Source organism: Schistocerca nitens, chromosome 6 (genome assembly GCF_023898315.1).
Source record: "Schistocerca nitens isolate TAMUIC-IGC-003100 chromosome 6, iqSchNite1.1, whole genome shotgun sequence".
Classification (NCBI taxonomy): Eukaryota; Metazoa; Arthropoda; class Insecta; order Orthoptera; family Acrididae; genus Schistocerca; species Schistocerca nitens.
In genome coordinates, this window is record NC_064619.1 from 240,973,294 (window position 1) to 240,989,156 (window position 15,863).

General features: G+C 38.8%; 1 protein-coding gene across 2 annotated transcripts in view; it reads left to right on the forward strand.

Moving 5' to 3' along the window:
* LOC126263729 (gamma-tubulin complex component 6) overlaps positions 1–15,863 on the forward strand; it is a 259,126-nt gene that overhangs the window by 151,144 nt on the left and 92,119 nt on the right. For both annotated transcript variants that reach the window (XM_049960887.1, XM_049960888.1), the window contains 3 exons: positions 12,159–12,378; positions 13,882–14,116; positions 14,400–14,592. In XM_049960887.1, the coding sequence (XP_049816844.1) occupies positions 12,159–12,378; positions 13,882–14,116; positions 14,400–14,592 (648 nt within the window). The remainder of the gene's footprint in view (positions 1–12,158; positions 12,379–13,881; positions 14,117–14,399; positions 14,593–15,863) is intronic.

Consider the following 15,863-nt stretch of genomic DNA (forward strand, 5'->3'; position numbering starts at 1 on the left):
TTTTATTTGGTCCATTAAATCTTAACATGTACAGCACAGCACACCAGATACTGAACGGTTCACTGCAGTTATATCTTCATGTTTACATGATGTTTTCTATGTATTAATGAATATAGTTTTTTCAGCTCTGAGTTAATTAAACCACTTTAACTAAGAAATTACAGCTGAAAATACGAATAAAGTAATATTATTGATTACAGCCTTTGTGTGCTACAAGGGAACTAATATTAATAATTACAGTCTTTACATGCTACAAGTAGATAGTCATATTGACTCAATATTTTTGTAAGTGATAAAGAATGTGGCTTATACACTTACAATAAACTTTCTTGGGCTTTCAAAGATTTTCGAGGAACTCTTCCAGATTATAAAAGCAATGTATTAATAGATATGCTTTTAACACTGCTTTCATGTTTTTAGATGATTTATTACTTTAATTTCTTTTGGCAACTTATTGTAAATAATTTTAGCAAGATGTAATATTCCTTTAGGCGCAAACTGGTTTTTATTTCTGGCATGTGACAGTTTACTGTTTGTGTCATGATGATAAAGATTTTCATTTTTGAGAATGACACTAGATTTTGTTGTTGTATATTACCTAATAAACATTCCACTTTCAACGAGGTAAATACTTGGAAGACGAATAATCCCCATCGTTGTAAATAGTTGTGTGCAGGGTTTGTTCCTTTTTATTCCAGCCATGATTCTCACTGTTGTTTTTTGCATTCTGGAGAGTTTTAGGCAGGATGGCAAATTATCGCAGAAAGTGATCACATACTGCAGAACAGAATGTATATTAGCATAGTAAACAGCTGTTAGGCAGTACTTACGACAACAATATTCAGGCACATGGTACTTAGTCCCTTAAATATGCTATCAGGGTGAGTACTTCCTCTAAGGTTATCTTGGCACCAGATCCCCAGAAATTTTGTGTTAGTTACACTTGCAATTTCTGTGTCTGATATCTTAATTTTTATATCCTCTTCACTATTTCTCTTGACATCATGAAAATTAAGGTAAAAATAGGGTGGAACCCACTATGGAGCCCTGTTGCATACCATACTTTACTTCTTTGTAAGCAGAATAGTATCTGGTTGATTTATTATCTTCTTGAAGTTGTATTTCTGCTACTTGCTTGGAGCCTGTAAGATATGATCTAAGCCAGTTGTTAGGTGTATCTTTGATACCAATACTGCCAAGCTTCTGCAGCAGCAGGATATGGTCTGTGATGTCAGAGGCTTTAGACAGATCAAGGCACATGCCAGTTACTTTTTCTTCTCCACTATCAAGTTTTTGGAGCACTTCACTCCAAAATACACTAAACTCTCGTTAATCGGGTGAATCTTAGTAGTCCAGCCTCTCAGTAAGCTGACCCACATCCAGCCTCTAGTTGCTCGACCAATGTAATGCCTGTAAAGCCATTATGTGTTGAAAAGTGCGTCACGTCTCTTCGTTGCAACAACTAAAAATTTGGGACATGTTTCATAGTGAGTGGTGCTACTGTATGTGTACACACTGAGGAACTCAGTTTTATATGAAAATGAGTGTATCTTTTGATTTAACACAGTGTAATCTATATGTGTTTCACTAAAATTAAGACTCTCTCAATAATATGGCGCTTTTGCTAATTCAACACCCATACGTGTGTAGAATGGCCGGATTATCCAGTCTAGTGTATTACTGTCTCTGTTGATCAGCCATTCTGGAAACCTTGTTGGACTGTGGATAATATGTTGCCCTCTTCTGGAAAATCTAGCAACCTCTTATGAATTTTTTTCAGGTATTCATGAAAATATGGATAGCAAAGCTGTAGGTCTGTAATTGGTGATGTCTACTTTGTTACTATTTTTGGACAGTGGCTTGAGTTTCACTATCTTTAAGCAGAAGGAAAGATTCCAGTTGTGAATGAAGTGTTGAAAAGGTGGACTGATAGTGCTGCAATGAGGTCACCTGCATTTCTAATGACATAATATGGAATCTCATCCGTACCTGTCGAAAATTTTGTTCTTAACTTACTAATTGCCATTATAATGGGAAGAAATAGGGAGTCAAGGTTTCTATTTAGATTTGCTAGTGATGTGATAGAATCATTATTCAAAGATTTTATATCTCAGAATAGTTGTTCATTATTATTTGAAAAGTATGTATTAAAAGCACTGGCTACTTCATCTGGATTAGTAATGTGTTTGCCATCATTGATTGTCTAGCTGGAAGTCTACCTTCTTTTTTTGGGGGGGGGGGGGGGGGGGGGCAGGCTAATTTCCTACTTGCTGTTTGCTGTCTTCCAGATGGCTTTCATTTTGTCCCTGGCCATTATAATTGGTAATCATTTGTCTTTTTTTTTTAGCTTCTTTTAGACTTTGTGTAGCACTGTCTCATAATTGTTGAAATACACCACCGATTCTTCAATAACATTTTGTGTTTTTGATATTTCATAAAGTCTCCTCTTTCCAACACAGGATATTTTAATGCTCGTTGTCAGCCAAGAAACATTTCTTTTACTAGTTTTGAACTTTTGGTTTTTATCTGGAAATGAAATATTGAAGTATGTGAGAATAATTCCACGAACATGTCAATTTTTTACATGTGCCTTCACAGTTGTACATTTCGTTCCATGTTCCTTATTTTTAGTAAGTATCTGTGGTTTTCTAAGTTTTGCTTGTTAAAATTTCTACCTTTTCTTGTTATTTGTTGTTCAGTATTGCCAGTAGTCTCTGTTCGGAATTCAATAAATTGTGCACAATAATCACTGAAATCTGTATTTTTATTTCCAGTTTTGTATAAATATTTATCTGTATTTAGAACTACCTGATCTATAGTACAGCTGGATGATTTAGTGACTCTGGGAGGGGATTTAAAGGTCATGTGTATTTTGTAAATTTGTAACAAGGCCCCAACATTCAATCTGTCTTTTGAGTTCTTGTTGAAATCTGTGTTAGTCACCACACATCATAGTTGTTTTACTAAACATTTTTATACTATGAAGTGGCTTCTCAAGATTTTCAAGGAAAGTAGTTATGTTTCCATCTGAGCATCTCTCTGTACAGATAACATTTATATTTAAATTAGTTTTGTAGCAGAAATTTTGAAGTCTCTTTTCCTAGCTGTTCAATGAACCTTAAGCAACAGGGTTTGATGTCTGCTTTAACATTAATGCATGTTCCCCCATACCTAGTGGTATTTCTTAAAAAAAAAAAAAAAGTGATAACATATTTTCTGTTAACCAATGTCGTTATTTTCCACTATCTTCCATTATCACACTATAATTGTTTGTGCACACACGTTTTGGTTTACTTACAGTTCCTTCCACCAAATTTTTGTGAGATGGCTTTCTTCTTCTTCTTCTTCGTTTCACCCAACTTTGGGGTACGTTGAATCAATCACTTCTGTGTGTTCTGTGCCTTTCTTTTCGCCCAGTACTGCTTCATTCTTTCTGATCTTGCTTTTCTTTCCTCATCAGAGATGACAATCGTTCTTTTCTTCCTATTTTGGAGCTGGAATCCCTCTTTTCTGTCTTTGCTTATCATTTTTGCGGTCCTGTCTGTGAGCATTTTTTCTGTGATGTCTAGTTCTCTTAAGTCTTTCTCTGTTTGGATAAACCAATTTGGTTTGGATTTTTTATTCCTGAAGTAGTCAAACATTCTTTTTGTAAGTCTATTTGGGTTCATTCTGAGAATGTGCCCATAAAACTCAATTCTTCTTTTCCTCATTGTATCCGAAAGTTTTTCTGTGGTTTTGTAGAGTGTTTCATTTTTGGTATGAATTAGTTTGTCGTTATGAAATTTGGGGCCTAAAATTTTTCTCAATATTTTTCTTTCTTTGATCTCTAGCCTTTCAATTGGGCCATGGTTAGTGATAGATAATGTCTCAGCTGCATATAGTGCTTCTGGTTTAATGACAGTGTTGTAATGTTTTATTTTTGAATTCCATGAGAGGGACTTTTTATTATAAGTATTTTTAGTAAGCTGAAAGGCTAGTTCAACTTTGTTTCTTCTTAATTCTATTGCTTTTTTCTCAAGGGCGTTCCGGCTAATCCATTCACCAAGATATTTGAATTCTTTAACAATTTCGATCTTTTGGTCCCTTACTTTAAGATATTTCATTGGCTTTTTTATATTTGTGATTATTTTGGTTTTTTCAAAAGAAATTTTAAGGCCTATTTTCTCTGCTTGTTTCTGTAATTCGAGGATCTGTTCTTTGGCTTCTTCCCATGTTTCAGCTAGTAGGGCCATATCATCTGCAAATGCTAGGCAATTAACCTTGATGCCTTTGTTTTTTGTTCCTAGTCGGATTCCACTATTGATTTTCTTGTTCCATTCTCTTACTATTTTTTCTAGGGCACAGTTAAATAACAATGGAGAGAGTCCATCACCTTGTCGTACTCCAGTTTTTATCTCAAATAGGTCTGAATGCAGTTTTATTCCGTCACTGTTTTCCACTTGCCTGTGGATCCAGTTTTAGAGTGCCGATTATGAATTGTAAACTGGTTATACATTCATTTAGCTTTGATGTCTCATCCTTACAATTCCCACATGCTTTCTGTTTTCCAATAAATTTCACTTTCTTACATGGAGATATATGGTTTATTTTTATACTGCCCACCATATTGTCTATATTGTGTATCTCACAAACACTTGATTCTAAATAATTTAGGAGTAAAGAAAACCCCACACACTGAATAGTAGAAGATAGTAGGAGCATTAAGTCATCGATCTGCACACACGAAAGAGGTAGAACAGCTGCTAGCTTTTGAGATAACCCTTTGCTGAGCTAGAGTACACACACACACACACACACACACACACACACACACACACACACACACACACACACCACCTATGCCCCTACATTATGATGCATGGACTCAAAATACCGAGATAGCATTTTGTCAGATGGCTAGAGTTGGATGGGGGTCTGTCGGGTGGGGTGTGTAGAGGGAGAGAGAGATGGGAGGCAGGGAGAAGGGTTGGGGATGGTTAGCCAATAGTGGTACCAGAGCTAGTAGGGTGCAGTCCACGATGAAAGTGACATGGAGATGTGGATTGGATGACAAGGCAGAGGAAGGGGAAAGTGTTGGGTGGCAGTACAGGGATAGTGGTTTAACACAGGAGGAGGCTAGGAGGGCTATGGGAGCAAAAGATGTATTGCATGGATAACTCCCGTCTGCATAGTTCAGAAAAGCATAGCTGTTTTTCATGTAATTTTTGTATATAATGTAAACTTGGATAACGTGCTAACTTCTACAGGTATGCATTATATATGCTTAGGTGAACAGCACTAACCTGTGGAAGAAGCAAATCTGATGATATATGTGAGGTTTTGCATGCAGAAACCTCTATCAGTAAGTAAAGGAATGCTCATCTTTTTAATAACTATTCGGAAATGTCTCAAATCTAATCTCACATTTCTTCCCTAGATCCATCCCTGATAATAAGCAAACTCGCAGCTACTGAAAGTGTTGCCATTTATAGCTTCAGAATTGATTCCAACCAAAACAATCTTCCTGCAGACCATGTTTCCAGCATAATTGTAGTGATAGTTCATTGTAATTATGTACAGAAATCTTCATCAGCTGTCAGACATTTCTTTGGTCAAAACTTTCTACCATGATGCCTCAAAATTGAAACCCAGCATTCCCTACAGTGCCTGCTTATATCTTTTGAGCCATGCCTAATAGCTTTCATCTGAATCTACCTTCCTCTAAATCCTCACTACACCCTGTGTACTCTCCTCTTACTTGCCCCCCAAGATTCGCAAACTCAGTTAGGTGGGTTAGCTTGCTGTTACTTATTACTACACCCATGTAAACTATATCTGTACCAGGTCACTATTAAACTTGCTTTTGAGTCCCATAAAAGCACAGACACATACTATTGTGTCCTTAAGGCTCAGAAACTGTACCGCACAGGCCATAGCTTACTCTTTGCAGTAAGGACAGTCAATAGTCCTACCTCTACATTTCCACTATTACTGACCAATTACTGCCTGTTCCCTGCTTATCATTGTTAATGTAACTTGACTAGACACCAACATGTGCCATGACCATTGCCATGTTGCTATCATACAGTACCTCTCCCAATACTTACACCACTGCAAACCTACCACTTCTTTCTCATAAACAGATGTGCATCATATCTGTGGGCATTCAAATGGAACTCCTTTGCTAACTGTTTTGCAGGTCACACTCACATGAATTACTCCAGTTTATCAAAAATTCTGAAATCTCAAGTGCTTTATACCTATTAAGACGTCTTAACAGTTTGTCACCAATCAGTGACTATTTCACCATTAATAGCTGCCAGCGATTCCCTTCCTAAGAGCCTTACCACCAACAAATAATACATATCCTCTACAACTAATTTGTAGAATGTTTCAAAGTGCCTTTTAGAGACACACGTTATCCTTCCCACTTGTCTGTAAACCTTCCTGTGTTTCTAATACATCACACACAGCTGCTAATCATTCACAAGGAGGCATCTTTCTTAATTCGAAGTCATAACATGGACTCGATTAATGTCCTCAAAATCTTCCAAGTGAAATTTACAACCTACACAGCAAATGGAACATCTAGGCAATCTGTATGTGAATCCTGCTCCTTACCCTATGCCCTATATGGATAGTGAACAACCTCTATGTGGCCTTTCCTATGCTCCTATCCATTACCTTTAGTCCTGTTACAAATACATCTTTTCCAGTAAGAGCATCGGGAGGACGACGGTTCAATCCCGTCTCCGGCCATCCTGATTTAGGTTTTCCGTGATTTCCCTAAATCATTTCAGGCAAATGCCGGGATGGTTCCTTTGAAAGGGCACGGCCTATTTCCTTCCCAATCCTTCCCTAACCCGAGCTTGCGCTCTGTCTCTAATGACCTCGTTGTCAACACTAACCACCACCACCAGTAAGAGCAGGGCCACTTGAAAAAGCAATTATTACACAGGCTTCTGTTTGGTGTGACCAATAAACAACTCTGTACTCATATGAACAAGAAGTATCATACACATCCTTCTCTTCAGGATGTGGCAAACTTGAACAACAGTGTTGCAGCTGATTTCGTGCATGCCCTCTGTCATCCTCAAGCCTACACTATATTCTTGGAATTACATGTTGCTCTTCGGGAACATTTGTAGATACCTTTCCTTGATGTAATGCAGTGCTCATGGCTGATACGCCCGCTAAACCCACTAGGCAGAACAGGTAATAGGATTGTGGAAAGGGCCAAAGGTTGAGGTCTGTTTCTCCTTCTAGTTATCATTTATTGTAATTTAATAACCTTTACAACCAAAGCGGCACATAGCCGGACCTTTACCGAATGCAACTCTTTCACAGTTGAAGGCCTCCAACCAAGAAATCTTAACAAATCAATAAGATAAAAATCCAGTTAAGATAGCAATAAAATAATTTAAAAAAACAGCAAACATATGCAAAGTGCAATACAAATGGCTAAGGGCCACAATTAAATTTCAAAATTTCAGAATATATTACCATAGACTTGTTTAACAACAAGAAATCTTAAAAATCAACCAGATTAAAATGTAATTCAAGGGGCAAATCAAATAAATTAAAAAGAATATCACGGCTACGTGGGAAGCCTTAAGGCTAAGCAGATACAACATAAATACGCAAGGTGCAATACCAATGGGTGAAGGCCACAATTAAGTTTCAAAATTTTAAAATATATTACCATAATCTTTTAAAGGCAGAAGGCCGCAATGTTTAAGCATGAAAGACAAATTTAAAAATTAAGTTTGCAAAATTTTTAAGAAAATAAAAAAAAAATCATAAGCCTTGAATTTAAAATAGCTGACAACAGATAATTAAACACTGGTGGCACTCAGAAGCCTCCAGGGAGGTCGGTCTGCCCTTGTTCACTTAGGTGAGACAGGTGGTGAGCCCAACTATACTTGATCTGTCGGAACCCAACCGAGGGACAGCCACGGACCGACCGACACGACGACTTGCTTGCCACCAATCGGTACATGAGAACTCAAACACAAAATGTTACAGACATAATTATCCACAGTCAAATATGTACAAACACTCGGTGTTGCTCACAGGAAAACCTCCCAAACAGCGAACCACTGAAACGAACCAAAACATGAATGAACGAGGCTTGGGTACTTAAAACACCACTCAACTTTGACGTCCTGGGATGGTGGACCATGAAGCTCATAGTGATTGGACAGCTCCACACACACTCCGACAGTGCGCGGTGACCGGCAGCGGACCCAGCGACTGCACCGCACAGAGATATCCTCCCTGGTCCGCAGCAACCTACCGACTGCCACTGGTCGGTCTGCGACTGCTGCTCCATCGCGACTGCACTGCTAGCAGGCACATGAAGGTGGAAATAATGGCTCGGACCCAACCATGCAGAGGAAATGCACCCACTGGCTAAACAACATCCCTGCACTAGGAAAGGAACGACCCAAGTTCCACAAGATGGTAATTGAAGGGGTCCAGAAGCACTCGGAGAACCAGTTACACGTTGCCCGATGAGACGACCGACAACTCAGAGACAGTACGCTGACAACATTTAAAATAACTTGTCAAAGGAAATAATGCCAACTACGCACACAACCTGACAAACACTTGCACAAAGACCTGAACGATACCCAACAGTAAATGAGCACACATGAGGACAAATGGGGAGTCGATGCACACACACATACACACACACACACACACAGCTGACTCATGAACTATCGGCGAGCCTAAACGCATCGTTGAGTAGGACAACCGACTGACGATCCACCAAAACCATGGCCCGGCTCATGTGATGTGTGTCGGCAGTGGTCGGGCGAGCCATGTCGACGCAGACCTCACTGCTGCTCCATCCCGACTGCACTAGTGCCGCATTGCAACTCCCCGACTGGCAGGTCCGGACTGTGCTCCTGACGTGTTCCAACTGACTGGCAGACCCGAACTCGCGACCCGAACTCTCTTACGACAGACAACAACCGGGAAGTAATAGCAATCGAGTAAAGATACTACGAGTGGGGATATATCGATATGCACTGCTAGTGCCGGTCACAGTCCGGCAAAGCAGCAACTCAGTGACAGTAATAATTTAAATTAACATAGTGAGGTGGAAGTACGTTAAAAACAGGGTGTAAAATACATGATGGCGGAAACAAGAGCCACGCATGGATCAACCTCCCCTCTTCAAACAAAAACCTGAGGGTGATATGCCGAAATAAACTAATAGCAGCTTCGAAAAGGGTAGAAGACAGTGGCTGAGAAATGCCAGAAGCGAAACACTCGGTCGGACCCACCGCTGCAGAGGAAACACGCCCACTAGCTACTCGACATCCCTGCCCTGGGAAGAGACTGACCTAAGTCCAGCAAGATGACAAATTCACAGTCATTGCTATGCCAGCAACGAAAATAGCATGATACCCGCTCAGACTTCAACAATGCAGAGGAAACATGCCCCAGGCAATCGACATCCCTACACAGTAGAAGGCACCGAGCTAAGCCTCACAAAATGACCAAAGTTGAAGGGACTATTCGTAGCTGACAACCAAACAGCTACCACTACCTTAAGACCAGAAGGTAATGTCTGAACTTATCGCATTATCAGTGCCCGCACTCAATCCAGCTGACTGTCACCTGGTTGGCTTCCCTCTAGAAGACAAATAATGTCTTCAAGGCCTTCAGTAGCCTTAAAGGAAACCGATTTTGCCACTCCTGTCTTTCCGAGCACTGCCAACGTGGTGTCAACTGGCTGCAGCATGGCAGCGCGCGAACGTGCTACCAATTCTGGAACACTGCCCTCCGTCGGTTGACGCCTTACTACCAACTCGTAAACGAGATGGTCTCTTCTCAGCAGACCGATTTCCGGACACTGTCTGCCTGCCATTATCTTAATATGTGAAACAATGCAAACCAAACAATATGATGTCACAGACACAATAGAAACAAGAGTGAAACTGACCGCAACTAGGGGTTGGTAAGCACGAGCGTAACCACATTCTGCTACCAGTGTTACGCCCGCCAAACCCGCTGGGCAGAACAGGTAATAGGATTGTGGAAAGGGCCAAAGGTTGAGGTCAGTTTCTCCTTATAATTGTCATTTATTGTAATTTAATAACCTTTACAACCAAAGTGGCTCATAGCCGGACCTTTACCGAATGCAACTCTTTCACGGCTGAAGGCCTCCAAACAAGAAATCTTAACAAATCAACAAGATAAAAATCCAATTACGATAGCAATAAAATAATTAAAAGAAACAGCAAACATATGCAAAGTGCAATACAAATGGCTGAGGACTACAATTAAATTTCAAAATTTCAGAATATATTACCATAGACTTTTAAAGACAGAAGGCCAGAATGTTAAACATCAAGAAATCTTAAACATCAACAAGATTAAAATGCAATTAAAGAGGCAAATCAAATAAATTAAAAAACATATCACGGCTAAGTGGAAAGCCTTAAGGCTAAGCAGGTAGAACATACATATACAAGGCACAATACCAATGGGTGAAGGCAACAATTAAGTTTCAAAATTTTTATAATATATTACCATAATCTTTTAAAGGCAGAAGGCCACAGTGTTTAAGCTTGAAAGATAAATTTAAAACTTAAGAACTTTTAACATTGCAGCATGTCAGCAATTGTGAATAATTTAATGATTATAAAGAATCTGCCTCGATTGCAAATAGAAATCAGCTGTTGACCTAGGTTTTGCGGTGGATAACTACGCCTTCTTCGGAACACACTAAAACTACTATCTGCCTAAAGCGGCATTGTCCAACATTAATACAGAACACCCAAAAGGGCAAAAGACTCGCATCAAATGTAAAATAAATGGTACGTGTGTACCGTGTCAATAGCTGTACTTAGCTCAAACATCAGAAGCGTGCTTCCTCACCCCAGCCAATGTTCAATGGGCCACAGGCTCTTAGGTAATTGCGTGGTGGCAATGGTCAGGCGAGCCATGTTGAAACAGACCTCACTGCTGCTCCAACCCGACTGCACTATTGCCGCATTGCAATTCCCCAACTGGCAGGTCCGGACTGCGCTCCAGACGCGATCCAACTCACTGGCAGACCCGAACCCGCAACCTGAACTCTCTTACGACAGACAATGACCAGGAAGTAATAGCAGTCAAGCAAAGATACTACAAGAGGGGATATACCGATATGCACTGCTAGCGCTGGTCACGGTCAGGCAGAGCAGCAACTTAGTGACAGTAGTAATTTAAATTAATGTAGTGAGGTGGAAGGACATTAAAAACAGGGTGTAAAATACATGATGGGGGGAACCCAACCCACGCACGGCTCAATGGCCACCGTTTTTGCTAGTCCCTGTTCTATACCTGCGTCTGCCACTCTCCTAGTCTCCTACACCTTACTGTGCATGTCGGTGCTCATGTTTCCTTCTTATATCCTTCCTCCTAACTTCATCATGTTTTTCTGTCTTCAGTTTTAATTTTAGACACCCCCCCCCCTCCCTCCCTCCCTCCCTCCCTCTCTCTCTCTCTCTCTCTCTCTCTCTCTCTCTGATGTGCACTCACTATCCCCCCCCCCCCCCCATCCCCTATCCTCTTTTCCTGTTTTTAGAATGACTTATCATTTTGTTAAATTCTGACTACTGTTACAATGACCAACAGCAAAAATTATTCTTCAAATAATATAAGTTACATCGCTCTTTGGTACTATGGCCACTTACAAAAACTCAGGATGTTTCATTATGTAAATTCTTTGTTATTTCATGACATTTACTGTATTATTTTAAGTCACTGTTATTCACTTTTAAATGTGTAATTATAACATTTACACATATTCCATGGCATCTGCTACTGGAAATTAGGAAGGTGGACAGGCAGGCTTGATTACAAAGTGTGATAGAACTTGCTAAACAAAAGTAACAGATAAGAAAAGTTTCTAATTGAAATCAGTGCTACATGACATTCTCAGACAACTGTGTAACATACAGAAATTTGCCCACAATTGCAATTTTTTGGAGCTCCAAAAAGCCGAAAAGGAGCAGTGGTAGATGATATTTATTATGTTTAAACTAATATAATTTTTCCCTGTTATTTATGGTAGATAAACTTATTTTATTTACTTTTTAACCACAGTAAAATTTTTGAGTATTCCTATTTGAAGATATATTGTTGAAACTGTATTTTAAAATTGGACCAATTGTTTGCAGGTATGTGGAGCTGTGGCTCTTTGAAGGTAAACTAGATGACAGCCAAGAAGAGTTCTTTATTTGTGTTCGACCAACTATGTCTCTGTCACGAACTCGCGATTATTGGAATTGGGCCTTTTATGTGAATAAGAAAGCAGTTCCAAATTTTCTATTGGGACTTGAACATGATATATTGGACTGTGGCAGAGCCATTAACCTACTCAGAATCTGCTGCCCAAAGGTCTGTAACTCTATGTATTTGCCACAGGAATGAATGTTCTATAACATAGGCTTCTTTTAATACAATAATGGATATTTGTAGCTAGAGTAGAATTTTTTTGTTTACTTGCAGGTTTATGTCTGCAGTCCTGGCACACTTTGAAACCCTCACACTACATCATTGTGGCATAGTGTTACATGAACCAAAAGAAAATGGTGCGGCCTATTGATGAAATGGAGATGGTGTGCACCATTTTGTTGTGGCTTGTATAACAGAATACTGCAGTACTGTGACATGGGAATTCAGTGTGTACAAGGACTGCAGACATGTACCTTCAGACAAACAAAAAATTAATTATGTGACATTACATTTTGAGATGATAATTAAACCTTTGGATGTACCCCTTGTAACCCGAACACTTTAGCTATCCTTCATTCTCACATTCTTTTTATTGTGCCCCATAAAGGAAGAGAAAATAAATCTGTTCTAAACATGTTTCTTTTGTCTGCTACTCTAATATATTTCTGTAGCCAATTTAGACTTGTTTCTGGAGCATATATTGGATTGCATTATCTATAACCTGCTTAATCACAAAAATGAGTCCTTTAACCCTCAAGTGGGTGCGCCATTTTTCATTATGTGAGCGAGCATGCAACACTTTTTGTGCACATGTAAAGAATAGCTGTCTGTATGTTACTAAGGTAAACATGTATGAGCAAAATTACAGTTTTTTCTTCGTTTAATTAAACAATAATAAAATAAGCTAACATTTTATGAGCTAAACCACTGTTTAATTAAACAATAATGAAATAAACCCTTCATTGTATCACTGTTGCTACAAGCAGTTTTTACCCACACAAATGACCCACTCGAAGCATTAAACAGTGTAGTTGCATCGGATCCCGGCCAACTACTTATTTGATTACCAGTTATCTTGTAGATAACTGCCTCGTGGTGGTGTTGTCCTGCTTGCTCAGAATGTGGGTCATTTTCTTGCAAGGATTGTAAATTTTTTCTCATTTAGCTTGCTGTTTATTTTATATTACCGCTGCTCACTTGGACATATGACAACACTACTTATTAATGCATTAGCTGCAGCAATAATGAAAGAATTGGTATAAGCTCATAAGTGTAAAACAACAACAGAACAGTACAAAACAGTGTTATTTGTGATAGGTGCACTTTATATACAGTTGCACCCACTCGAGGGTTAAAAACTAAAGTTTGAAATGTGTTAAATTGTATGAAAAGGAAAACTCACTTGGAAACTGTAGAATTACAAAAATATGCCCAGCTTTTAGAAATATAAGTTTCGTCCTCAGGAAGGAAAGAGGAATATGTTGGGGAAGGTGAAAAGAAGGAGCAGACAGCTCAGACCACAAGTTGACATAGATCCAACTTTTGTGAGGGAGTTTGAAATACTTCTGATAGTGTTTATAATTTCATAGAAAATGTTACACTAATACAGAATCATGTTTTACCATCTTACATTAATTTGAATTCCATTTCATTGTACAATTCCAGAATCCACTTCTCCAAGAGCTGGAAAAAGGAATCCCACATTTGAGACTTTGTGGAAGTACAGAACAGCTCAAGCAGTTAGAAGTTGAGTGCTTAAGATTTGAAGAAAGAGTTTCAGAAGCGTGTGGTTTGACTGGCCTTGCAGCCAGGGACTTCCTTCTCAAAAGTCAAGCTGCAAAATCAGATCTGATAGATAAGGCTTCCGATGCCAGGCAACAACACGAGAAAAAAATTCTAGGTTAGGCAGTAAATTTCTTTTATTTTTTCTGTTACCTTTTATGGCAGTTTCTTGTAAAATATGTAATACATAGTAGATTTCCTGAGTAAAATAATGTCCAAATTTAATCACACTTTGGCTTTTATCCCATATGAAAATATAGGGATTACATGTTCCCAAACTTTCTTAGAGTTATTGTTTGTGATAACTGTAACAATTTTTTTTAAAAATAAGATATTTAGCCTGTCTCCCTTATTTGTAAACTTTTTAATGTTCTGATTATTTATGTACTGTATTTCAACAGCTGAAATAGAGGAGAAACGTGTTCAAAAAATTCATGATAAAAGGCAACAAATGGAACAGTTGCAGGCACAAATTATGGAAGCTAAAGAACACCGCTTAGCAGAACGCAGAAGACAACTAGCTGAGGATGAGGCATTAAGACAACTAAATGAATATCAACAACAAGAGGAAAAGCGCATGAAACAACTGGAGAAGTAAGACACTGTTGATAAGTTAATATTATGAAGATGATTGAGGATGTACACAGAAAATTGTTGAATCTCACTGTGAAAAATAGTTTAAGTCCTAGTAAGAGTTAGATTTTCAAACTGTACCTGTTTGCGTTGGATGTTGAGCATTAGCTTGTGAGCCAATTTGGCAAACTAGACATACCGGTAGTTCAGATCTGCGCACTGAAATAAAGCTTTGTCCCTGCGTGTGAATGAGATTTTCCTGGTATATGCTACTATTGAAAAGCTCTTGGGTTTTCACCCTGGTGAAAACCCAGAAACCCAATAGCTATTCATCAGTTATGTCAACTCAGACATGGTTTTAAACACTTTTACTCAGATGTCTAGGACACTGACACCCTGTGTGTCTGTTGCATCATAGGTTTACAGTATGCATATTGTTGAAATACATTGTCACGCAGAATAGGATTTGAATCATCAAGAGACTTATATCAAACACAACTTTGCTTTTCAGCTTATAAGGCAGTGACATTTTGAGTTAGAAATTACCACCAAAACCTTACGTAAAATAAGGGGAAGACAACCTTCACCTGTAATGGATCGATGCGTGGAGCACAGAAACACATAACAGAAGACATTTGCACTAGCTTTTGAACTCTAGCTCTTTTTCTAACAATAGCACACAACCACACAGACACCCAAACACATACTCCTGTGGCCATGGCAAAACTTACTGCACGCTTGATCATATAGGGCTCCACCTGAACTGACTGTGTTGCTTGTGGGAATGTAGTTGCTTTCTATACATATTCTCCCAACAGGATGGTTGTGCTTCCTGGAAATGAGCATCTACTCAACAAATTCTTCTGATAGCCTACCATAGCATCAAACCAACAGAAATGTAATATTAAAAATAATAGACTGCCAAATATTTCTGAGAAGTTTAAGCTACATTCCATTGTGCTATGTAAATTATGAGCACAAAAGTGCTGAGTGATTGCCAATAGCATTGGAACTTTGTGCAACCTTGACCTCCAGCAAGGATATTATTTCTTGCAGAGACATAATGCTTGTTTTTACTGAAGAGTGAAACAATAAATGGAAGTGTGGCACAGAAATAGTATGAAAAATGAACTTATCAGTGATGAATTCAAAGAAACAGCCACTTTTTATTGATATTCAATTCATTGACCTCACCTAAACACAGCACAGCTGGTTTCAGCAGCCAAATGTAATTACCCTCTTAAAGTGTCAGTGCTATGAACATACAGATTGTTACAAGCTAAAGACATGTG